Source organism: Ahaetulla prasina, chromosome 5 (genome assembly GCF_028640845.1).
Source record: "Ahaetulla prasina isolate Xishuangbanna chromosome 5, ASM2864084v1, whole genome shotgun sequence".
Taxonomy (NCBI): Eukaryota; Metazoa; Chordata; class Lepidosauria; order Squamata; family Colubridae; genus Ahaetulla; species Ahaetulla prasina.
Genome location: NC_080543.1, coordinates 24,831,635 through 24,858,844, shown reverse-complemented (window position 1 = coordinate 24,858,844; position 27,210 = coordinate 24,831,635). Strand labels below are relative to the sequence as shown.

Sequence of the window (27,210 nt, the reverse complement as noted above, 5' to 3'; positions counted from 1 at the left end):
TCTAGCAACAAAGGATTTCCAGCCTTTAATACATTAATATAAAAATCTCTTGCTTTAAGAACTGTACTAAGGCAATACTTTCTTCCTTTATAATTCACTGTTAAACCAGCTGGAACATCCCATCTAAATATCTGATGTTTCTTAAGTTCATCCACTAAAAAGGCAATTTCTTTTCTCTTTCTTAACATTTTAGGAGGAATTTCCTTCATCATTATCAAAATCTTGTCCTAATATTTGAAATTTATTTTTATAAAATACTTGTAAGATTCCATACCTAATCTTCTTATTTGTAAAATAAATCACCACATCTCTTGGTAATTGCCTCTGTTTAGCCAGCCAGGAGTTAACACAATAATTTTTTTCAATATTAACTTCAAAATCTTCTGGATTCTCTCCAGTTATCTGTGCAAAAGCCTGTGTAAAAATCTTTTTTAAGTTTTCCTGCTTACATTCCTTCAATCCTCTCACCCTTACGGCATACTCCATTAACCTATATTGTAATATAACCATTTCTTCATCTGCCCTATCCACCTTAACCTATATTCCCTCTATTTTATTTTCTAAATTCCCTCTATTTTATTTTCTAAATTCAAATTAACTTGATTCATTTGAGCCTCCTCTTATTTTCCTTTTCAAATCCAAATTAACTTGATTAAGTTCTTCCATTCTTTCATGCATCTGAATAGTATAATCTGATAGGTGTTTAATTGCATCCGCTTTCCAAATCCTTATTCTGAGTTTCCACCATATTTTTAAAATCCAATATTTCTTTTTCCATTTCATTAAATTTTTGATCTATTACAGAAATTTGAACCTCCCAGAGTTCCTTTAAAAAAGCCCTTAAATTTTCCTCAAAATCTTCTTTTAACTTCTGTATTTGAGCTAAAGAGATTTCACAATCCTTGGTAACATTTGGCTTTGTTTGTTTAAAAGCCATTTCCTGTTAAGCTATAATCTGCCAAATGGCAAAGAGAAATAAAAAAGAATAGAAAAATTCAGTAAATCTTCTCCTCTTGAACACTGTAATAAAAAATAAATCAGTTCTTGTTCATTCCATTTACTTAATTTCTTCTTATATAGTTCGTGTAGCTTCAACACCAGCAGTTTTAATGAGCACTTCCTTAACTTTCGCTTTCAAAGAACAAAACGCCATTTCCTTTCTTCGTCTCTGATCTTTCTAACAAAGTATCCTCTGGTTAGGGAGTTAGAATTTCCTTACAAATAACTGCCAGTACTCCTGTTTTTGCTCCGTCTGCCTTAAAAATTCATTCACAGGTCCATATCGATCGCAGAAGTGGACACAGCGTTCTGCCATTAAGGCAAAAGCACTCCGGATCCGGAGCTCTTTCGAGCTTGAGAAGGAACACTCACCCTCAAGCCTCCAGAAACTTTCCTGGGGCTTTCCGGGAGGGGCTCTACTTCAGCCCGAATGCTCACCTTTCCCTCTTTGCCCGAGGGAAAGGTTTCCGAGCCGCCAGATAGCTGATTTGCGCTGTCTGAGCGGCTCTATGCAATCACGGAGCTAGCGGTCAAAAAAAGACCGCCATCAACGCAGCGGAACCACCGGAAGGACTCAACAAATTACAGTCTTTAACAACTGTCTTTTCACATTTTTGTCTCGTGGCTGAGAAAGCTCAGGTACATTGCTTAAAGGCAGATTGGTTTAGCCTTCAGTAGTTTCTGCACCTTAGCGTAGGATTCTGGGTCCCAGAAAATATGTCCAAAGCCTGAGAAAAAGTCTTCAACTTAAGATGTATGTGTTCTATGATTAAAAATCCATTGCTTCTAATTCTTTAAATTGTTCTTACTGATACCTGTTTGAAGAGTTCAAGTTATTTATGTCTGTTTTCTGATATTTATGCTTATTTTGGTGAGGACATGTATACTACTATGGATAGCCCTCGACTTACAATTGAACCCAAATTTCTGTTGTTAATTGAGATGTTTGTAAAATGAATTTTGCCTCATTTTATGACCTTGCCTCAACTGTTAAATGAAACATTATAGTTGATAAATCAATAACCTGCTTGTTTAGTGAATCTGGTTTCCCCATTGAATTTGCTTGTCAGAAGGTTGCAAAAGGTGATTACATGACCTTGCAACACAACAATATTCATAAATATGAACCACTTGCTAAGCATCTGAATTTTGTTCACATGATCATGGAGATGCTGCAAAGGTTGTAACTGAAAAACAGTCATAAGTCACTTTTCAGTGCTGTTTTAACTATGTACGGTCATTAAATGAACTGTTGTAAGTTGAGGACTACTTGTATTTGTGTCAGAACAATCATTGCTATAGCTGTTTTAACGTTTTCCAGATCTTATGAGGCGTCAGGAAGAACTGAGACGTTTAGAAGAACTTCGAAACCAAGAGCTACAGAAAAGAAAGCAGATACAATTAAGGTATTCCATAGATTTTTTTAAAAAAAATTTAAACAAACAAACAATACATTTTTTCTGAATAGAGTATTGACCGAATCAAAATTTATATAGCTAATAAGTATTTCCCAAATAGAATGTATATCTTTCAATTTCTGCCATAATACTAGTTTTTTTCTACTTTTTTATTTTTCATCTCTACTTAATATTTCATATATAATCAATATTAACATTTGCCCTAACCTCCAATTTTAATCTTATTTCATTTCATTGTCTTATTTCTCCATTTATCACATATATTTCTCAAAATCACCACATTTGTAAATTATCAATTTGTTTTCTCTTATTTCCTTTTTTCTATTGAAGCCCTTTAATTTAAACATTTCCATCCTTAGTTTCTATTTTTTTGATTGTAGCTTTATATTTCACATTTATGTCTTAATGTCAATTATTTTCTAAGATGGACCAATTTATCATTTCTTATTTCCCTATTAAACATTTTACCAAAAACAATATATTTTTTCAGATTTGTTTTTCACACCATCTTTTTCAGATACAAACATTATCTTAATCTCTTAATCATCTTTTTCTTAATTTCTATTAATATCTTACTCAATTTCAATTTTGTTTGAATTTCCATATCTTAATCCCTTCTAAATATATCATAATAAGGTCATATTAACCCTTCTACTATTCATTTTGTATTTCACAATTTATATCGTAATTAAATTTTTACAATACTGATATTAATATAATTTAATTCAAACACAAATAGTAATAATAATACAGCTCACTTATTACTATAGGTATATATCCTATTACCCTTCCTCCTTTCCATTAATTACTTCTTTTAAACATTTTCTGTTGGTCCATCCAGCAATCCACCTCTTAAAATTTTCCTCCCTTTATCCCATTCTCTCATTTTCTTATTTTCTTTTTATAATTATTATGTTTTTTCTTCTGTAAACTTCCTTTGACTTTTAAATCCTTTACTCGTCTAGTTTGCCCTAAATTCCCATCTGATCTATTCCCCTTTTCTCCTCTCACTTTTCTTATTTTCCCACTGTTGATCTCAGTGTAATCATTTAACATTTTTGTGCCTAATACTTTCCCCTTTTGTTTTCTCTTTTGCTTCATCCTATCCTCTCTATTTTTTCCACTGTTAATCCCAGTGTAATCATTAAAAATATTTTCCTTTAGCCTTTTCCCCTTTCCTTTTCTTCCCTTAGTTTGCTTCTTTTTTGTAGGTTGTGTCATCTTATCCCTTCTCTTTTTTCATTGTTACTCCCAATGTAATCATTTACTTTTAGCCTCTTTATCCAATTGAATATGTTCTGACACAATTTCTCATTTTCTATCAAGATCAATACAATACGTGCATCATTTTGATCATCTCAATTAGTTCCTGCCACATTTTGACGTTTTGTTTTGTTTTGTTATTTTCTACCTCCTTTGGCTGTTGAGATCAAACAGCTTAAAAGAAAACAAATCCTCCTTCAAACTTGTCATGGCTCTTGTAGCTTCAAGGTCACTGTAATTTTTTCCAGATTTCAAATTGTTCGTTGTAGTGCTTTTTCTCCACCAGCAGATGTCTCTCTAATCCACAACTTTCAAATCAGCAAAGTCACAAAATATCCAATTTGTGTATTAAATCCGCTTATCAATGGCTTTTCAAGTTTCTTTCCCTTCTTAATTTTATATATCCCAAATTCCAGTTTAAAATCCAATTTCAAATCCAATTGAAAAATTTTCTTTACAGGGCTTTTCTATTTTGAATTTTTTTTTAATTGTTCCTTCAAAGTTCAAAACTTTTAAAATTATGTCTAATCATGTTCAGAAACCATTTTCTTTCGGGGGTCTTTTTCTTATAATAATTTTAATATCTCCAAATCCAATTTCCAATCCAAATATCAAGCTCCGCTCTGGGCTTTAGTGCTTTAACTTCCGTTTTGTTCTTCTCCCTCCATTAACATTCCCCAACACCAATTAGCTGCTATTTCCTCGTCAGGACTTCTTTTAAAATTTTAAAAATACTTCTTTTTTACCTGTGAGTTGGCCAATCTACCCGGTACCAATACTCAGTGCAAAACACCACTCCTTCATGGATATTATTCCAGTTGCCCCAGTTTCATGACGGTCGTAATGGCCGCCACCCCCACCACCAGATTGAAGCGTTTCTTCTGAGGAACTTGCCTGTTTCTCTTGGTCGTCCAAGGTGCCTCTCCTTCTTCACCGTTGCTACAAGACTGATCCGGGCCCAAGACACCCCCCCCCCCGACAGTGTTTTGTCTGGTTGGATTTTCGCAAGGCTCATTGGAGTCTGCTATTTTTCAGCCAGTCTCACCGTGACGCTTCCAGTTCTCCGTATTCCATAGGTTTTTAAATACTGGATTTTGCAGCTCAACTTGTAACCTTTTAAACTTCACAGTTTTAACAGTGCCTGTGAATTCTTCTATGAAAAACTTCAGAGGATAATAACTCCATTTTCAATTTACTAAATGAATTGGTGATACGGTGCCAATGAAACCTTTTTTATTAGACTTCTGGGTAAGAAGTGGCAGATTAAATGATGAAATTTTGATATGTTTCTAGATTAGAGATTGTGTATTGGAAGAAGAGATAATTTGTATTTTAAGAGAAGGTGATAAGTTACTAAAAATTGTTCATGCTTGAGATAAAGGAGGAAGTATTTCTTTTCCTTTACTTTTATATTTTTTTCCTCCACCTAGTTTTTCTTTTTCTTTTCTTTTTTTGTTTGTTTTTATTGTTGCAGTGGTAATTTTTTAATAAAATATCTCTCTCTCCCTCCCTCTCTCCCTCCCTCTCTCCCTCCCTCTCTCTCCCTCTCCGTCCCTCCCTCCCTCCCTCTCTCTCTCCATGTGTGTGTGTGTGTGTGTGTGTGTGTGTGTGTGTGTGTGTGTGTATACACCCACACTTTTAATCTTCATTTTATTATAAAGTCACAAATCTGAGATGGACTGATAAATAGTGATAAATTAATAAATAGTGATAATTCTAGTTGTATTTTAGAACTAGAACTAAAAAACAGAATAAGTTTTTTATTGTACTCTTATTGTGATACGCATCAAGGAAAATTAGACACTACATAGGATCTTTAAGATATGTACTAAAGATTACATAAGATAACCTGATGCAGGACATGTCAGACTATAGTGAAAAAACAACTGAAAAATAGCAACTAATAAGGCTGAACATGATGTGTGGCATTGTAAGAGAAAGTATATTTACATGAAAATATGCAGCAAGAACTTTAGGAAATCATTTTTTATATGTAATGGCTAGGCATGAAGAAGAGCATAGGAGACGTGAAGAAGAGATGCTGCGTCAGAGGGAACAGGAGGAACTGAGGAGGCAGCAAGAAGGTTTCAAGTCAAATTTCTTGGATACTGTAAGTAGAACTCTTTATACTAATTGATGTGATTTGGAGAAAGGAGTTCTGTTATTCCCAATTGTTAAATTTGAGAATTTGTCATGGCAATTTTTTGCATAATCATTTGCATATTATTTGTTTCAGTGTATTGGTAATTATATAATGACATTACAACAATGATATTATTACACATATGATTAAATTAATCTAGTTGGTCTCATTTGCATAATGATGCCATTGTTTAAATAACAGAAATCATTCTGGAAATTTACTGCATACATGCAGATTCCTTTATATCATTTTTTGATAAATTTAAATTTTAGTGTAGTTATGTTTGAAGACATTCTACAACACAAACACACCTGGATTTCCTATTTGTATGAAATAACAATAGAAAATGAACAAAGGCAAACTTTTATCCTCTATTGATTATGGTGGATTGAATGCCCTTTCTCCATCATAGCGGAAAAAAACCCTGTTCATGTAATTCCAATATTCCATTTTCCAATGGTTAAAATGGGCATTCTGGTGGGACATATAGGTAGTCTTTGACCTAGGACCACAATTGGGACCAGAATTTCCATTGCTAATCAAGATGGCTATTAGGTGAGCTGTGCCTTAGTTTACAACCTTTTTTGCCACATTTGTTAAGCGAATCTCTGCAGTTCTTAAGCGATTCATGCAGTCATTACGCAAATCTGAGTTCTACCGTTGACTTTGTCAGAACCTGTTGGGAAGGCCACAGATGGTGATCACATGACCCCAGGATGCTGCAACCTTCATAAATACATGCTGGTTGCCAAGTACTCAAATTTTGATCATGTGATTGGGGATGCTGCAATGTTTGTAAATGCAAGGACTGGTTTTAAGTCACTTTTTCAGTGCCATTGTAATTTTGAATGGTCACTAGACAAATGATTATACATTGAGGACTACTTGTACCCCAGCAGTTCAGAATGGGAAAAGAAATGTATAATTAACAGGAAGGAACCACCTGTTCAAGAATCTGCCTGCTTAAAGTATTTCTGGCTGAGCTATCAGACAGTCTTTAAATGTATAAAAAGAAAATACATGTCAGGTGACTAGTGATTCCAGCAGCCATCTACCTGAAGTAACATCTATCAGGAATGTTTTGATAAATGTTTAATGGAAACCAGATATGTAAGAGATTAATCAGAACCAGGTGTGCCTAAAAAGGTGATCTTTGTATTGTGGGTGTTTTTGCAGAGAAATTCCTTAAGAGAAATGTATAGAAGATATATGTATAGGAAGTGTATTGCTCCACCAAATTCTGTCCAGAATAGTGGAAATTGCAAGTACTAGGGTGGAGGCTATAATTGAGACAACTGGAGAATCATTGAGGAACAGAAATTTGTTTAAGGGAAAGCCTTTTCCTCTTACACCAGCAATACAAAGATTCAAAATCCGCTTATAACCATACATTGTGAATCCCTGTGAAATAAATGGTTTCCTAGTACTCTTGACACTAGGTACCTCTGGTAATTGACTGCTTCAAAACTTGCTGAATTTGGTACTTGATGCATTTTAATGTGAAAATGTTGTCCTGGTACTCGTCGTTTGTTTGGTACTCGATGCGCTGTAATAGGAAGAGGGGGATTGCCATGGAGAACAGACAGGATGTCGCCCATGCCAGGAAGGTTGCTGCAAAAGGATGCAGGGGACGGTCTCCAAGGGTGGATAGGAAGTTGGCCATGCTGGGAAGATCGCTGACATAGGAAAAGGGACAGATAGAGAGTCTTTCCCAACCGAAACAAAGGGTTACATGGTAAGTTGTATGGTTTATTTGGTACTCATCATTTTTATATTCGTTGCACCTCTTGGAACCAATTAACGACGAGTACCGAGATACCACTGCATAACCAATATTAGCTATGTGACCGCTTAACCTCCAGGAATTACATTGAAAATTGCTCAGATCCGTACTCTACCTAGCTGTGCAGCTCCAGTAGCTGTAAAAATTGTTACGGTTTTTTTTTTGGTATAATAGGTGGAGTCTACTAGAACTACAGTCTGGGCCACCTAGGTAATCAGCATATCAATTATTTATGCTCTGAGGGGAATATTGATAAAAACAATGTTAGAGGTTTGAATTTTGCTTCTTATGCAGTAATGAAACGTTTAAAAGGAACATAGCATGCAGAATCTCTTTCATCTACAAAAACTATTAATTGCAGATGCTTACAAACATATGATACAAAACTGCCGTATAGCGAAAGGGGTTTGAAGAAGAGATGAGAGCTGGAAAAAAGTCTTCTGGCAGACTTGTACAATTTTTCCTTTTATCTTTCATCAGCCATGTTCTGTGCCACCTCAGCTGTCCTTTAGTTGATCTCATATATTGCTGGTCAGATGTGACTTGCTATGTTAACTTTATCTCTGGTGATTATCCTCTAGTCTTTGGTTTCAAAGTTCTACATGGGGCTACCCTTGAAGGGCATCTGGAAGCTTCAGCTGGTGCAGAATATGTCTTCACGGACAGTTATATGTGCCTCTATTACATCTCTGTTCTGTGAACTGAATTGGTTGCCAGTTTGCTTCTGGTTGCCATTCAGGGTATTGTTTCTGACCTTTAAAACCCTGTATGGTATGGGACTAGGTTATTTGGGGGACGTCTCTTCCCAATTACATCTTCCTGTCCCATCCAGAAGAATAGGGATGACCTAGATCCTATCTCTTAAGGACTTCCATCTCATGGGACCCAAGAGTCATGCCGTTTCTGCTATAGCCCATACTCTCTAGAACAGCATTCCACCTAAGGTGAGGTTAACTCCTCCATCTCTGTTAGCCCTCTGAAAAGCCTTGGAAAATGTGGTTCCTCCATCAACTCTGGGAATTCTACAGTGAGCCTTAAAAGTGAACCGAGGCTAAATGTCCTCCCGGTATCTTGATTTTTTCCCCCTTATGTTTTTATTTTTTTATTTTTGTTACTTATGTCTGATGTTTTTTATATTGTGATATGGTCTTGTTATTTTGCTTGTAAGCTATATGCAGACTCACATTTTTGCGAAATGGGCAGCTGTATAAAAGGGCTGGCTAAATAAATGAATTCCATAAATGATTATAGAAATCATTCTTCCAACTATCTAGCCAATTAAATCAGTGCCATGAACTATCTTTAGTTTCGTAATTTCTCAATCTAAAGCTTATCTATTTTATATGGTCATGTGTCAAATTGTAACTACTTTGTTTAGAGTTTTGAGAATATTTGCCTTGTCATTTGCAACTTCTTCTAACATAAAACTGCCTTTTCCTACTTCTTTAATTGTTCATGCTATTCTATAGCATCACAAAAAGTTTTTTTAAAGTTATTGTTCCTTAACTTCATGCATTAGTAACTGGAGTTTGTATCTCTTAGGCAGGGAAAATACTACCAATATAATAATTCTTTCTACATCATTTGTCAAATGTTAATGTGTCTTCATTCCTCATAAAAATATCCCTCTAGAGTAACTAGACAACGAACTTGTTTCCTTTTTTTAGTTTAACTTAGTTTGCATGTACTAGTTCCTACTAATGTAGAATCATTACATTATAAATAATAGTTTTTTTACAGTGGTTCATATACATATTCAGAGACATTTCCTACATTACTTGCCAAAAGCTTTGTTTTGGCTGTTGTCATAGCAAAGGTCACAACATGTCTATTGGGTTTGGTAAACAACAGTTCTACAGAATTATTTTGGATTTGGTAAACAAAATATTCCCCTCACCATAATGGGAACCCAAAATAGACAGCAACAGATATATACCAATAAAATTGTGGTGACATTAATGGTATACTGAAACTGTATTTGCAACTTTTATTGATGTTATATCACTCACTTTAATTTTGGTACAGGTGAAGTTAGATTAAAATTTGTGAATGGGGGTGGGGGGCTTCCAACAGTAACCTGCACAGTCCTGTTATTTTTTCCCAACTACTTCCCATTAGGTACCATATTAACTGTCACCTTTTTTGATCTCTAGCTGAATCAGATGTGACCTGCAGTCTGCCAGTTAACTGTTTCATGGTAGATGGGTGGTTAGATAGATATTAAATATAAAAACCAAAGAAAAAGAATACAAAAAATATAAAAAGGAGGAAAAACTGAAAAATATGTTAAATAATTTAAAGATGTATATTTGAAGATACACAGGTAAAAGCACTTAGTGCATACACAGACACACATAAATAAATTGAAGCCATGATTCATTACAGTTAGACAGGTCCATGGAATATTCAGAGCCATATGTTTGCTTTTCTATTGCTGAAGTCGTTTGAGTTTTTTGTTCAGAAATCAACTCCCACATGATAAACTTCAGAAGAGTTTAAACTTTTGAAAATATTAAACCTAAAATTGAATTAATATAGATAATTGTTTCTTACTGAAATGTAACAATATATTTAAAGAGAATATTAATTACATTACCTCTCCAATAATATAAATGCAATTAGATCATTTCTATAACACTTTTTGTTGAAAAGAATATAATCTAAATAATGATATTTTTTGTTTTTCAACGTCTTTTTATTAGTTAGGTCATACATGTAAGCAAAAGCAAGATACATACGTATGTTGAGGATTTGAAAAAAAAACCTTAGAAATAGCAAAAAAGCAAAACAAAAAAAAATGATCAAAAGGGCATTCTATAGCCCTTCTCTTTCTCCCTCCCATCTTTTTTCTCCCTAACCATTAATTGCTATTTGAATTTTTTTTCTTGGGCATTATTGCTCATTTCTGTTTGCATCATTTTCATAATAATTTTTAAATCTTTTTTTTCCCCAGAAACTATAGTCTGTGTTAGCTTGTTTTGTTGGGTTTGTGCTATTTTGCTGATTTTCTTAATCTCCAGTTGCTGACCTCTGGCCACTTATTTAAGAGTTGACTTCAGCTTGCTTAGTCTAGTACATATGCACTTATTTAGGATCAAGATTCATACCAGTCGTGGGTTGCTACTGGTTTGCCCCAGATTGGGCGAACCAGTAGTGGCGGCGGGCAAGGCTCCGCCCACCCGGCCAGCCATCTCTGCACATGCGCAGAAGTGTCGCACTCACCCATCCACAAGCGAACCGGTAGTGGCCGAAATTGAAACCCACTACGGATTCATACATTCTGCTCCATTTCTCCCAGTATATGACATTGTATTTTTAAATGCTTATTTCTGGAGAGAGCTGAACTTGGAGCCCCTTCAAATAGATAGGTGTTTTGTAGTCATGTCTGTAAAGAAAACTATTAGCAATTAAAGAAACAGAAGGGAAATGTAGTAGCCGTAACTTAGCTGCTATCAGATCTAGGAAACTGATGCTTTATCTGTGCTGTTTTCTGACTGTAAGCCTTGCACTATATACATTAAGAGTGAAAATCACTTATTGTGATTTGAATTTGATTGGAGACCCAAATTCAACCCATACAGCTTTTTGACTTTGGGTGGGGAGAAGCATGAGGTTTGGAATTGCTTCAGAGAAGATTGAATCTGAGAAAACATGAGATTTTGTGGTACTTTTGAAGTTGCAGAAAGAGGTATCATAGGAGTTAAAGATGATTTCTTGGTCATGAAATTAAAACTCTGCAGGTTATCATGGGCCCTTAAACCTTGTTGGATTCGTATGATTTGTGTTCAAGCATTCTAGGAATTATTGAATAGTTTGTTTACTTCTGGAAAAATATTGTATGTTCTTTTCTGTGAGGAATTGATTCCAGATGTTAAGACTGATTCCAAAAGACAAGAGAGCGATTGACAACTCTTCTTCTGACTTCCCATGAATGTTAGGATGACCTTATCAACCTGTGTCTTATCAACTTCTGCCTCACCACCTACTTTCACTGGATGGACAAATAAATATACCACTGCATCAGAAGAACACCCATAGAATCCCCCCTCTCAGGACTCATAGCAGAGACTATAATGCAACATGTACAAATTGTAGAACTCCCCAAAATATCTATCCAGTGTGCAGATGACATCATCACAATAAAAAAGGAACAACTAGAGAAGACACATAAAACAATAAAATAAAATTCACAAGAGATGATTGTTAAAACTTTTTCAATAAAAAAAAAATTCACAAGAGATGAAGAAAACAGCACACTATCCATCCTGAATATCCTCATCAGCAGAAGCAATGATAGCAAATTAGAAACACAAACCTATTGAAAAACAATCAACACTAACCAAGTGCTCCACTACCAAAGTAACAATCCAACCTTCCATAAGGGATAAGGGAACATTATTCAATCAAACACAACCCAAAACAACAAAAAGAGGAAACAGAACACCCATGCAACATCTTCAAATGGGTAACCATGCCACTTTATCAGGAAGCATCTACCATTCAATCCGGTATAGCAAAACCAAACCAAGCTTTGAAAAGGATAACATTACCATACATCAAAAACTACCATTATTATAACCACACAGCACCACAGTTGCATGCAAACTGATTAAAGCCTTCTAAAACATCTTAACTAAACCAAAAGACCAAGAAATCCAAGAAGAAAAAAATAGGAGTCATCTACAACATTCAATGTAAAGACTGTAACAGCCACTATGTAGGACAGATAAATAGAAGACTAACAGAGCACCAACTGAATGAACACCAACTAGCAGTCACAAGACATAATGAAAACTTCTTAATCTCACAACACATGGACAAACTCAACCATAGTTTCAATTGTGACATTATGGAGACTTCTTGGCTGCTTGATGTTTTCGCTCTCTGTCCCTTCACTATTGAAAGGACATAGAATCATCCCCAACAGCTGCTCCTGTGTTCAACAGTGAATGGACCCATTTGCACTACTCGGGTGATCCTGAGGACACAGATAAACCTCCAGGTGGCCTCAATGACTCTAAAAGAATGCAAATTACCAGTTGTCTGCAAGAAATATAAATCCTTCCATTCCCCCCCATCCAGTTAGAACTGAAGAAGCTTCTTGGATGAGAAGTGAAACACCTTCAAAGAAAAACAAGTCCAGTTGCCTCTTGAAAAAGCACATTGGAACAACTATGATCTGGATGACTAAGAATATCCATGGAAACTAGCATAGAGAAAAATCAGTGTCTTTAGGTGAGGGATGAGATCAAATATTAGAAAGATCCTTTGAGTTGTCTGGGAGCTGGGCTCTCCACTCTTTTTCCAGCCATTGTTTCTCCTTACAAATGTAAACAAGGAAAATGACTAGCAATGGATCTTAGATGAATACTACACAGCAGTTCTAGGCAGGATTGGAACTGGATGGTGACTTCTTGATCTGGGTGGCTAAAATTCAGGTTCTGCCTACTGAAGCAAAGGGGAGGAGCAATCTATTGTATTGTGCTCTTCGTATTTGGAGAAATAAATGTGTTTACATGGTTGTATAATATTTAACTAATTCAAAAAAGCATATACAAATGTAAGAAGAAATAAATGGGATAAAATAGTTAATTTAAAATAAGACAGTGGTGGTAGTCACAATTTAATAATGTAATAGGAGTAGGCCAGCCTGGTTAAGTAAAAAAAGTAGGCATCTAATGAATGCCCCAATCAAATTGAAGAGTATTAATGTTTTGGTTATTTGGATTAGTATGTATGTACAATATATTATAAAATTACTGTATGCTTGATGATGGCATAAAGAGGATGATGTTGAGCAATAATGGATAAAAAGAAGTATGGCATGTGATGGTCTGGTGGGCCCGGTAGGTCCATTTTTCATCCTCCCCAGGCTCCAGAGGCTTTCTAGGAGCGTGCCCCCCCGAAAACGGTCTTCCCCACCCCTCTGGAGCCCGGAAACAGGCCGTTTCCTGACTTCCGGAAGGGCTAAAAATCAGCTGGCCGGCGCTGGAGCTGAACTAGGGCAATGCTCACATGCCCACAGATATGACTCCACGTGCCACCTGTGGCACACGTGCCATAGGTTCACCATCACAGTGATAGGGTTTGTAATGGCATGAATACAGCAATATCTTCAGAAGTTACTAAAGGAAAGCAGAATCTTTTTTTAAAAAAATGTGTGTGTATGTATTTATGCATGCTTACAGTTAATAATATATGCCTGTTCATTGGATTAAACTTCTTTAGTTCATTGAGCATATTAGTAGCAGATATTAGTAATAGATAATTCTTACTTATCATACAGGGTTGTCTTAACATTTGAAAAAAAATGATAAAATCTTGTAACATCTCAGTCTTTTTAATTTAAAAATGTGTCTTGCAAAAATGTCTTCCATTCATTGCCCTTGACACCAGTTAATACTCTGTTCTGGAAATTTCTGCATCTGGAAAGATCAAAATTCACTGCTATTTGTATTTCATACAAATGAATATTTCTCCACTGGACTTGAGTAATACTTTTGTTACATAGAATTGCAGAACTGGTATTAAGAGTATTATTTTATTTATTTTAAAACAAACTTTATAGAGAAAAGTCATTTTGCATTATTAATCAGATAATAAAGTTTCTCATTCAGACAAAGCACAGGAAAATGACTTGGAGAAATGGTTTTATGTTTCTATTTTAATTTAAAATTTAAAATAAACTTCAAATAGTAAGTCATCGGTAAGAAATGTGATGATTTTTATAAGAAAACAGTCATGATTTCCTTTTAGTAGGAGGTAATTCAGATCTTCTACAGCATGGATGTCAAACCATTGTCACGGCGGTATCACATGATGTATCAGGACTTTTTCCCCTTTCGCTAAACTGGGCATGGCTAGCACATGATGCATCTGGCCCGTCGGCCAAGAGTTTGACAGCCCTGTTCTACAGGTTATTTTAAGTTTGGGATCATATGTGTTTAGTTCAATAAATGAATTGAAAAATTGTACTTTTAACCCATTTGTTTGGTTGTGGGACAATAGAGAATAAGTTCATTCCTCTCTGTTTTTAGAACCTTTCAGATGTTTGAAATTTTACCAACCATGCATTTCTTTCAGTTTATTGCTCAAGTTTGTGTTGATCTATCTGAATGTTCTGAGTGACTACTCAAATACCTTTAACTGAGTTGAGCAATTAATGTATTGTTGCTCTTCAACCCTAACAATGCTATTGCTTAGCCCTTATTTCACAGCTTCATTGAGAATATTCTGAGAGATCTTGTCAAACACTTTGCCAAAATCTTGATAAATTATGCACAAAGTATTCTTCTGATTTAAGTTAATAGTTCTATCAAAGAATCATGTAAGGCTAGTCTGGCATTAATTGCAAAAAACCCATGCTAGCTTCTGTAAATTGTGACATGTCTATCAAAGTCCTCGTAAATATACAGATTGCTCAGCTTGCCCATGTACAGTATATACGCTTTGAGATCTGTAGTTTTCTTGGATTCTTGAGTGCTTTTACAGGAACTACTCAACTTCGACCATAACTGAGCCCAGAATTAAGTGACCAGTCATAAGATTACTACCTGTAATTTTACACTTGACAACTTTCTAAGGAATTGACCATTGTAGCACTGTTCTTGCTAAGGGAATTGAGAAATATCAAAAGCAGTTTGCAGACAGTAAATTCAGTGGATAGAAAATTAAACAGCTCCCACTTAATGTAAACTAGGAGAGGTGATGGGTATTTGAGTTGCTGAACTTTAACTCTTATTATTATTCCTTACTATTGGCTTGTCTTGGTTTAGGCTTGCGGAAATTTTAGTTTAGCAAAATTTGAAAAGCCTGCTATTAATCCACTTGCAGTTTAAATGGCAAAAGAAACCTGATGATAAAGTATTACCATTATGAAATTATGCATTCATACCATTATGAAACTAATTGTAACTAGCTTCCATATCCATTTTTATGACTTCTGAAAGTGGTCCACACTATGAAGCACTTTATGGATAGATAGATTTTTATTCTATTTAGCAATGCTGGATTGTTACATTCTTTTTCAGGACCAGCATTTTGGAATTAAATATTACTGCTGTTTAAAGATTTTTTTAAAAAGAAATTAATAGATGGCACAAACCATAACACAAAACTTAATTTACATTATCTTTAATTGTGTTATGTGCAAAATACTTAGTGATAATTTACAACTTTATTTCCATGAAACATAATACATTAGGAAGCAAATTGTTTTTGCAAGGTCTCATACTTTATGATGTAAGTTTATTCCTTAGACATATTTTAGTTCACTATAAGATATTGGTGGATGTAGACCAGAGGTGGGTTTTATTTACCTTCAGTACCGGTTTGCAATGGGACCGCACGTGCACGCTTATGTATATGTACAGAAACTTCCTGATGACGTCTGGGTCGGTGGGCGGAGCCTCCTGCCGGTTTTACTACCAATTCTTGTGAACTGGTCCGAACCAGGGCAACCTACCACTGATGTAAACCCAAGATTAATTTAGGATTTACACAAGAGCTATATATAATGTGTTATAATTATAATGTTTCTATGAAAACATTACCAAGTAACTTGCAGGCTATATACACCACTGTGAATTTTACAGCTTTCAGAACACTAACCATGATCTGCCAGCAAAAGATGCCTTATTATTCTGCACTTTTATTGGAAATAAAGATGAAAATAAATGTTGCTTTGAGCATAATAACAGAAAAAACAATCCTGTGACCTCTCTGTAACTACCATATCATTTTCATGCCCTTTGCAGCATTGGGGATTAATTTGAATGAATAAAATGAAAGCCTGATCATAAAATAGTTTTTAGTAATATTAGATCTGTTTATTGTTTTGAGAAGGTATAGACATGCATACCATGTCAATACCCACTAAGGGTAATAATTTTCTCCTCCTGGCCTCATGCACTAATTCTACAATTCCTGGGAAATTGTGCTTGACTTAATGTGGTACAAACAAGGAATAACATATTTTGGAGAGGGTATGGGCTTCATGTTACAAGATTTGAAGTGTCAGATTGGTGGCATAAGATTTGGTATTGTGAGAACAGTTTGTGTTTTGTAATACTGTTTGTATTTATTTGTTTACCTACTTCGTATTTTGAATGTAGTTGCAATATTTAGGGAGTTTTTGATTGTTACATTTTAAATCTTGTATAGATGCAACTTTTTATTTTTTATTTTTTTCAAAAATACATATCTCAGTAACTTGAATTATTCCTTCCATATCGTGTTTGTTTTAAATTTAAAAGGAAACCTCATTCAAAGGTAGATTTCCCCCTCAATGGGGATTGTAATAATTGGAATGTATTTTATTTATTGTGTTTATATTCTGGACTCTACACCGTGGGAATAACGCTAGGATGATGATGATCCTGATCCAAATATACATATATAAGTTTATATATGTACATATATATACATATATAAGTTTATAGTTCTATATATAAATTTATAGTATCGTTCTATCTTGTAAATTTTTCATTTGTGTAGTGTGTAATCGGAACATTATTGACTGAATGTTTATTTGGTTTGATAATATATTGTAATGGTTACATAATATAAAATATGCACATATTATGTACCAGTCTAATACAGTGGTAGCACAATTAATAAAAATAATTTGACATTTTTCTAAGTAACATTCAATATTTTATTCCTGAAGCTTGATATCTTTTCATTTTATATAGCTCTTGCATACATTTGCTTTTACAATGGTAAGTATACTTGATTAGTCTCAACCTTTATAAGATACCACGTAAGGAACAATAGAAGTGGATTGTTAGGCACTTCTAATTCTTAAAATAATACCCGTCCCCCCAAAACACTCTGCTTAAAACTCCTTTCCCATCATATTGGAAACAATAAAATCCAGTAACTTTAGCCTCCTGCTGAATCTCATTAGCAACTTTATTAATTCACCCACTTGATTAGTCTTTAATTTTCTATTCAGTAGTTTAATGAAGATTGTAAATATAATGATCCAATGTAAGAAGTATTAAGAATTATTTCATCAGCATTAGCATATAATACGTTGAAAAATATTTGAGGTCTTAGTAAAAATTAGCAGTGAAATTATTCTGATAGCAAAATATTCTCCCAGGATGTAGGGGAGGGGGTATTCTGTTGACAATTCTTGTTTAACAACAATAAATTTGCTTCAAATTCATCTGCAAGAAATAAGTTTTTAAGTTCATTTCCCAATGAAGAGAACACATACTTTTAAATCTTGTTTAGTGGCTGGCTTTCACAATAATTTTACTAACAAACTATACTAGGGACACGGTGGCTCAGGGGCTAAGATGCTGAGCTTGTCGATCAAAAGGTCAGCGGTTCAAATCCCTAGTGCTGCATAACGAGGTGAGCTCCCATTACTTGTCCCAGCTTCTGCCAACCTAGCAGTTCGAAAGCATGTAAAAAATGCAAGTAGAAAAATAGGGACCACCTTTGGTGGGAAGGTAACAGCATTCCGTGCTCCTTTGGCGTTGAGTTATGCTGGCCACATGACCATGGGGACGTCTTCGGACAGCGCTGGCTTTTCAGCTTTGAAACAGAGATGAGCACCACCCCCTAGAGTTGGGAACGAGTACTTTTGGATTTTTTTCCAACTGACAATTGATAATTTAATTATAAAGAAATGTTGAATTTATTTCTGAGTTCACAATTTAAATACACTGTGCTTGAAGTTTAGTACTTTTAGTACTTTTAAGTACTTTTTTTTATTAAGACTCCAAAAAAATGACATTGTGTATACTTTTTCCTGTTTCCTAGCCAACCAAGCTTCATATTTGAGAGTAAATCCATTTGCAATGTACAATTTGAGTTCTCTAATTTTGCATATTTGCTAAAATGTGCCTATCACTGTTTAATGTATTGATTATTTGATTTAGTTATTTTTTCCCAATATACAGAAAAATAACAGTTGCTGTTGAGTTTCTATTTACAATAACATTCTTCATTTTAGCATATGGCAGCTGTTATGTATGTGAATATAGATTAAGTACAAGTATTAGGAAGTTATAGCTAATGATGCCTTCAATTTTTTTAATATTGTAGAATTTTGGCATTTAAATTGATAGCAAAACTAATGATTATTTTGTTTCAGATAAATTAATACATTATTTATTTTTATTTAGTTAAATAAAATTTAACTACCAGAATACTTCCATTATTTTTCTTTTCATGAAAATTATGGAGGTTTTTTTTTTGTCTTATAAAATTGTAGTCATTCTGCCATTAAATGCAATACACAGTAATACATTTTGTGTTATTAGTATTGAAGAAATTATGCTGTATATTTTTAGTTGTAGGTGACTGAGAACTTATTTCTATATTGTGAATTTATTATGTATATTTCCCTTAATGATGGATACATTATTGTAGTTAGATTAAAACCCTTACTTACAATGCTTGTATTAGACTACAATACAAGCATTGTAAGTAAGGGTTTTAATCTAACTATTTGAGTGATGACACTATAGGGTTTTGATATTCATACAATATTGTATCACCATATGTTTTCATATTATTCAGCATTTAGGATATTATCTCTCTGGATATATGCAAGCATATATGGATAGACCTCATTTAGCAATGACAATTGGATCATCAAGCAAGGTGGTTGCTAAGTGAAGCCATAACTGTGCTTACAGTTTGACTTCAGCTTTCCTTTGTTTTATAGATCTGTGAAAGTCATAAATGCAAAGATGGATTGCTGAATTATGAGAATTACATAATATCAGTGTGTATTTTTGAATATATTATAAACAAATGTAAACAGAAATGGCATCCAACTAACAAACAAAAATTCAGTATATATAAATGAAGCTCCTAATTGTTTTTCTGTAACTCAGTACTTTTGTTTAGAAAATTAAAAGATGCTATTGAAATGTTATTAACCTAGAATTTATACATACATCCTCAAACTTAAATGATATATTTATGTTAAAGATTCTGCTAAAGTGATGTAAGAAAAAGAGAAACATGGTTTATTTAATTGCTTAGTATTTTTCAAAATAAGGGCAAATCCAGTGATTGAATGTATGGTGGATACTGCTGCCTTCTGAAGATTTAATTTGTACAGGTAAGCAAAGGTTATATAAGGAGTTTGCTAGTAAATGCTTAAATTGTGTATAAAATAAACATTTTGTTGATAGTTAAGTAGAAATATGCATGCATACTTCACACATTTTGGGAGAGAATAAGTGGAAGCATACTGTGCTTCATTATTTTGCAAGTTTTTTGTCATCTCAAAATCTTCACATTAATATTTTAAAAGGAATTTGAAATGAGATACCACATCAACTATATACTAAAATTAAATTTTAGTGGCAAAAATTATTTCAGTATTGGTTTAAGAAAGGACATAAATCACTGGAACTATATAAAAGAAATTCAAACTGTCTTTAACATATCTATTATGCAATGAAACAAGATATGATTTGTGTACTTTGGATACCAAATTCTTATCTGCCTCACTTATTTGGTGTGCAGTCCCCCTTTGAATTTTTTTTCTTGTGTTAAAATCTGAGGTTAATAAACCAGGCAATTTAGTGAAATCTGATAATTTTTTTTACTACAAAAGATAGTCTTTGAAATTTTGAATCTTAATGCTATTTCTAACAGTATAAATAGAATAAAACAAAAATCTTAATAGTTGCCAGCTAGCCATGGCTTCTCAACTGTAATTTGAAGATAATAAGCTTTACAATGCAGGATAGATGTAGAATAACTGAGACAATGCCTAAAGTATTTAAATGCTTAGTAAATGATACTTTTACTTGCTATTGATATAATTTTAAACATTATTTTGAAGAGTGTAAACTTCACGTCAGCTTGAGATTCTTGCCATTGCATGATTTTATATGATGCCTGAATGGAATGCTAATTATTCAGTTGAAAACACAGATTTTAAAATATCAGTTTTATATGTTGAATTCCACTGCTACCACCTTCTAGTAAAAATATCTTTGTAACCTTGGGAAAGGATGATATTTAGATGAATTTCTATATTGAAATATCTACATGAGTTTAAATATTAGAATATTTATATAAGTTTAAACATTTGCTTGGGCTTTGTTGATAACTAGTATTTTTACATTTGGCTGGGTAATTTTGTAATGGACGTTCTATTTTAAAATATTCTTTATTGTGTTTGATAAAATAGAAAATCATAGAATAAATAAAATTCAAAGCATCTTTTCTGTTGTTCACTTAATTTCTTTACTCATATATTTCTAGTTCATATTTGTACTCTAATGCTCATACGTAGCTCTATTGGCCTGAGAAGTTACTATGGTTTTCCTTTTTAGCAGAAAATTTTACTTTTAAGTATTATTCTTAACATATATTTTACTAAGTATTAATTGAAAGGGCTTACAAGATCTTACAATATTGGTATATTTGACACCATGACAATTGTATACTTATTTTTGCTAATTTCTGATTATGATATTTTTATGTGCAGAATCCAGCAAGACTCTTTGGGACTTTTAGCTATGTGAATCAGTCCTTTATTTATTATTTTAGTGGATGCCCAACTGAAATACATATTCTGTTTATGTTGTATTACTTGATATAACAAACATGCACTATTTAAAGGAAAAAATAATTTTTTTAAAGAAATAGTTCATCTCTTGATATTTAATAATTCTTGTTCTTATGGTGGAGTTTATGCAGTGTGTTTTAGTGCATTTGCCATGGATCTCATGAATAATTTTAAATTTAATTGTAAATAATGGTATTATTGCCTAATTCTGTGGTAATTTTAATATTTTGGTAGTGAATATGTAAATTATAGATATATTTATTTTACATTAGAACATTTCAGAGTTGTAGAATATCTTGCCTCTTACTTTTTTACTGTATACATTAATGTATACATTATATAGCTGATTTTAGCTTTATTCTTGGAAGAAAATAATATCAAATAAGTAAATACATGGAACTTTACAGATTGTAGTTTTTAATTAATTCTGTTCTAATTTCTTCAGATTATCAATCAATGAAATTTTCTGAAACTTCACATGTGTTCCATCACCAATAATACATATCCTGTCAGCTTTTTTACTTAACATAGGATGGCAATGTTGTTCTCTTTTCTTTAATAAAAAATAAAATTATGAATTCTGGTTACTATGCAGCTTACTAAGTTTTTAACAATTAGAGTTAGATAAATACTTGCTAATGTTTATTTTTGATTTTAAGGGATACTTTAATAGTTGCATTTTTTATCTATTTACAGAATCTAACTGAGCCCAATTGGAAATACTTATTTCATGCCTATGTGATAATCTTAAAAACAAATCCAATAATTCATTTGCCTACAATTACTCCACCCGTCTACAAATAAATTATTTAAAAAGAAAAAAGCCTGACCTTCCAGTTTTGCTGAATATTTACTGTCTGTTTATGCTTTTATATAGTACAGGCTACAGTTTGATGACTATATATTGCCAGGCATTTGCTGTTAAAGCATAATTGAAAATTAATATATGTATTTTATATTACAAAAAGAATAATTTACATTTTAAAATTCTAAGACCTGTGTAATTAATACCGGTATTGTAATGCTATAGAATATTTTCTATTATTTTTCCATAATTGAATCTCAGAAAAGTATTAAATATGGCACAAATACAACCAGCTGTAAATACTGCCGTCCATTTTGATTCTTCCTTTGGGCCAGTTAGTATACTTGAGGCTGATCTCTGGGTGGTTATCTTGGTATTGTTTGTATATTAAAGGCCACAATTTTGAAAAAAGAATAAAGTACAAATTTCTATTAATGGACGTAATGGTATTTCTTGATTTCATGAAATTATGTTATTTCATAAAATGATTGGCCAAGAAATGAAAATGTTAAAATAATAAGTGGTAGGTTGACGATGCAAATTATGTTTACTTTCAGAGAGAACAGGAAATGAGAATGGGTGATATGGGTCCTCGTGGAGCATTAAACATGGGAGGTAGGGATCTGAAGCAAAAGGCTCTTGTTCTTGAAAATTTCTTTGAGACTGTACATGTTACTTCTGTGGACATTGGCAAATAATCTTGGCCAAAATTTTAATTTGTTATATACTGGACTCATTTTTTTTCTTTCAAACATAATTTTTGATTTTACAAAATTGAAGATAATAGGAAAAGCTATCAATATCAACTGAGAAGCATGAATTTCTGTTTGTTGTAAATCTTTCTAAAGTTGTATCTTAGTAAATGTAAAATTAAAATACATCGCAGTACAAGTAAGTTTGATTTAATTTACTTATTGAGAATTTATAGCAGGGTCTTGAATATGTTGTTTTTAATTGGAGGCTTGTGCTTATGGGAATGATGGGACCAAACTACAATTAAGTGTTTAAATAATCAGTTCTTTGTCTTTCAGAATTTTATTTTATTGCATTATAATCATGCATATTTGTGTAATAGTAGCCAAGTATCATGTAAAGTTACTATTTTCCCACACTAGTGAATATTTGTACAGTATGCCAAAGTTGAGGTATTGATCTCTATGTTAGTTTAAAGTGAGTGAGTAGAACACTCATACTAGAATTCTCTACATTTCTTTAACAACAGCTATTTTGTATGTCTAATATTGATTATTTTGGTATTTCTTATTGTGGCATTTTGGGCCCTCTGGTATAATAATATTTATGTGTACGTGACTAAGATTAGTCTTTGTTTTATTTGGATAGCTTCCTCAAGAAGTGTGATATCCAGGCATTTCTAATAACATTTGGATTAAGTTTATTATCCAGATCTTTTTCATTTTGATTTCAGCTTTTGAGCTAAAACTGGTTTGGATGCCTTTATAGATAACTGATATGGGGAAAAGGAGGGGGAAATGCCTTCATATCTGGGTTTTCATTTTCTGGGGAACTGTTGCTTTGGGTATAAACTTCTGCGGCAAACTTCTGAAAGCAAGTTCCAGTTTTCATTTCCATCTGTTTTAAATTAGTCTAAAGTTCAGAAAATACTTTCAGAGGAACTTTCTCTCTTTAATTGGTTAATTCTGCCCCCTTTTGCCCAGTCCTGTGTGTTTTCATTTAGCTCTACTGTAACAAGAATAAAGAAACGTGTAATAACTACTCAGCCCCTGTTGAAAAAATATCTTTAAAATGTAAATTAAATTTAGCAGTATTGACTGATAAATCATGCGTAAAATAAAAAGGGAGCTGTGCAGATTAGCTCTTGTACTGCTGTGAAGATATCTGTATTAAGGGCCGGTTTAGCTCACGCTGGTAAAGCCTGTTATTAAGGCTTATTAAGAACACAGTAGCCTGCAATTACTGCAGGTTCGAGCCCGGCCCAAGGTTGACTCAGCCTTCCATCCTTTATAAGGTAGGTAAAATGAGGACCCAGATTGTTGGGGGGGCAATAAGTTGACTTTGTAAAAATATACAAATAGAATGAGACTATTGCCTTATACACTGTAAGCCGCCCTGAGTCTTCGGAGAAGGGCGGGGTATAAATGTAAAAAAAAAAAAAAAAAAAAAAAAAAGTAAAGAAACACAGGAAGGTGGCATTGAGAGAAATGCCCAACGTCTCTTATTGTAGACGTTGGGCATTACAAAACTTACCACCATCATTGCCTACCTACAATTAAAACCCAAGACAATTAAAAACCACTGCTTCTGTATCTGTGCTGTCTCAGATTTATTTCATGGGAATTATTTTTCCCTAAAGTCAGTACATATATAATCTGATCACAGTGCTCCTAGATATTTTTTGTTTGTCAATATAACATTTTATAAAGAAGGCTCTAATTCAGTGCATTTAGTAAAGCCTAGCATTTGGAGAGGAGGCCACCAGAAAATCACAAGACTGCAGACTAGATAGAGAAATTGGAAAAAAAACACCAGAAAAGACAATGGCAAATCACTTCAGTATTGTTGTTAAGAAGATAGTATGATTATAGTCCTTACGATAACCAAGTTTATGTAGACTCAAGAGAGACTTTATCGTTACCTTGTATACTTTAAAAAAATATTTTTCTAGTCAAGCATTCTACTGTTACTGCAAGCTATACAAAATAATCTTTAATCTTATTTGGATTTTCTCCAAATAAATAGTTTCTTGCATTTTCCACATGGAAATACTCAGATTTTCTACATTCACAGTCACAGACATAAAATTATAATTTAATTAGCCTTGTACAGTATGTTAAGCAAATGATGCTTTGGGAGAAAATCATTGCACACAAAAGAACTGGTGTCATTTTGAAAGTTAATGCCATTATCTTCAAAAATTAATAGGAATTAGCTTATGGAAAAATACTTGAAATTAAGAATGTTACACTTTATTTGGAATGGTATTGTTCAATAATAATTGCTTAATGCCAAAAACTTAAAGTAAATGTACAGTCTCAAACAATAAGCATTTTTTTTCAAATGTTTCTACTATTATAATTTGTAATTCTTTAAAATGCAGTTAGGACAGCTCTAAGTGTAGACTGTTTTACATAGATGCCTTTAGCCCAGCACCTGCTGGAAACCAAGGTCCTCCTCCTCCACCTACAATGATGAGTATGACTATGAACAACAGAGGGACAATGCCTGGCCCAGCAATGGGGCCAGGTCCTTCGTTGGGGCCAGAAGGAGCTACAAACATTGGAACCCCAATGATGCCAGATAATGGAACAGTGGTAATGTATCATAAACATTTATTTTTTTTCTACAACATAGCAAATTTATTTAACAAGGATAACTTCATACGGTGATTGTTATTAAAAATAATTTAAAAATTACATTAAATGTATATGGAGATTCTCAGGCATCCAGGTCATAGACATGGATTACCGATAAACATGTTTTATTTTTGGTGTATTGAAATGATTCATGGTGTGAAGCTATCTTTGAATATTTTTTAAAGCAAATTTAATTGATTAACAGATTTTTATCAGAGTAAGTTTATAACCACAAAGCTTTTTGTAAGACCTGTTTTTAATAGTTTTTCTGAAAGCTAGATCTGATTCAGTTTTTAAGGGGCAAGGCAAGGATATTAGCTAATATTTATACAGCATTTAATATATTTAACTTCTTGGTTCTATTATAGCATTTCTTGCTATGTTTGGAGTTCTTTGGAGTTGGTGAAGTAAAATGTATTCAGTGTTTTCAACACTAAATCTTTTGTAGTAAAACAAGAATCAAAAATCTAGTTATATCTGCAGTTTTCTTATGTATGTATTGCATATGTAATATGGGAGTATGTATATATGTATTATTTTCCGTAAGATCATCATGTTGTTTTTTAAAAGAATAATCAACTTAATTATTGTATGTCATTTGCTGAGGAAATCGCTTTTCATAAAGTGATCTGATATACCTAGTTCTAGGTTCAGCATGTCCTGTCCATATTATTGAACCATATGATGAGTCCATTTCTCTACTTTGTAAGGGAGGAAAATAATGAACAGTATTATGATGTGACTAATAAAGAGAAAATAATGGTTAAGAAGACATACTAATCTTTGCCAGTAAAAGAACTGGAAACCATTAAAAAAACTAAATGATCTAGACGGAAGATTTTCGGAAGAGCTGAATTTGTTTTTCAAAATCACTTCAGCCTAGTATATTTGGATTATTTCTGATATTATTGCATGTATATTTCAATTTTTATCTATAGTGTTCTTATATTACTGAAGGAAAAAGTAGACGTAGCTAAACATTTAAATTTGCTTAATTCTCCTTAAACATGTATCTGTTGTTTTTGTAATAAATTGGATAATAACCTCCATCCTCACATCAACTTCACATCAGAGAACTTATATGCTTTCTCGCTCAGTATCGTCTCATCTACTCAGGTAGTACATTAATTGATAGAGCCGATTTGCAGGGAGTGTAATGGGCTCAAGGAAAAGGATAAAATCTTATACCAGTTATCAACATAGCAATTGACCCAGAAAATGAGATAATTACTGCTGGTTTTTATAATTTTTAGAATTAACAATATAGCAATATTCATATAAGTGACTTAGTTTCTGCGTTACATTCATTTCAAGAATCAGAGTTTGCTGTTCTCTGAAAAATCTGCTGCTGCTGGCTTTGGACTTTTAGAAACAGTGTGCAATGCAGGAGAAATACAAATTTCAGAAAATATAACTCCAAATATTCAATATTCATATCCATTCATATTTTTAATCCCAATTGGATCATAAAGTTGGAGTTGGCTAGACAGGCTATTAAGTCATTTCAGGGATCTTAATTTAATTTATCTCCTAGTGAGGCATTTTAACATTCATATTAATTTATATAACTTTAAACAATGCTTAACAGTGTAATGAATTAGCAGTTTTTCAAGATTATGAAATAATCTCATTTCTCTAGTTTCAAAAGAGAATATGATAATTTTTCTACCATTTTGAATTAGGACACCCTTAATCTATTAGGTTACAATTTATATTTTAAAGACATTAAATATAAATTTGGATCTAAATGTTCATGTGAATTACATGAAATCAATCTATCTATCTATCTATCTATCTATCTATCTATCTATCTATCTATCTATCTATCTATCTATCTATCTATCTATCTATGGTACACTTGTAACAATTTTGAACCTAGATTCCTGGTTGCATTTAGCCTCTCTTTAAAAGTTAATTT

The 27,210-nt window shown here is 33.1% G+C and overlaps 1 protein-coding gene across 10 annotated transcripts in view; it reads left to right on the top strand.

The window, feature by feature from the left end:
* PSPC1 (paraspeckle component 1) overlaps positions 1 to 27,210 on the top strand; it is a 66,176-nt gene that overhangs the window by 14,261 nt on the left and 24,705 nt on the right. For 7 of the 10 annotated variants that reach the window (XM_058186413.1, XM_058186412.1, XM_058186411.1 and 4 more), the window contains exons 5-8: positions 2,321 to 2,405; positions 5,685 to 5,790; positions 22,518 to 22,575; positions 25,072 to 25,250. In XM_058186413.1, the coding sequence (XP_058042396.1) occupies positions 2,321 to 2,405; positions 5,685 to 5,790; positions 22,518 to 22,575; positions 25,072 to 25,250 (428 nt within the window). The remainder of the gene's footprint in view (positions 1 to 2,320; positions 2,406 to 5,684; positions 5,791 to 22,517; positions 22,576 to 25,071; positions 25,251 to 27,210) is intronic. The other 3 variants (XM_058186415.1, XM_058186416.1, XM_058186414.1) reach the window with 1 other exon arrangement.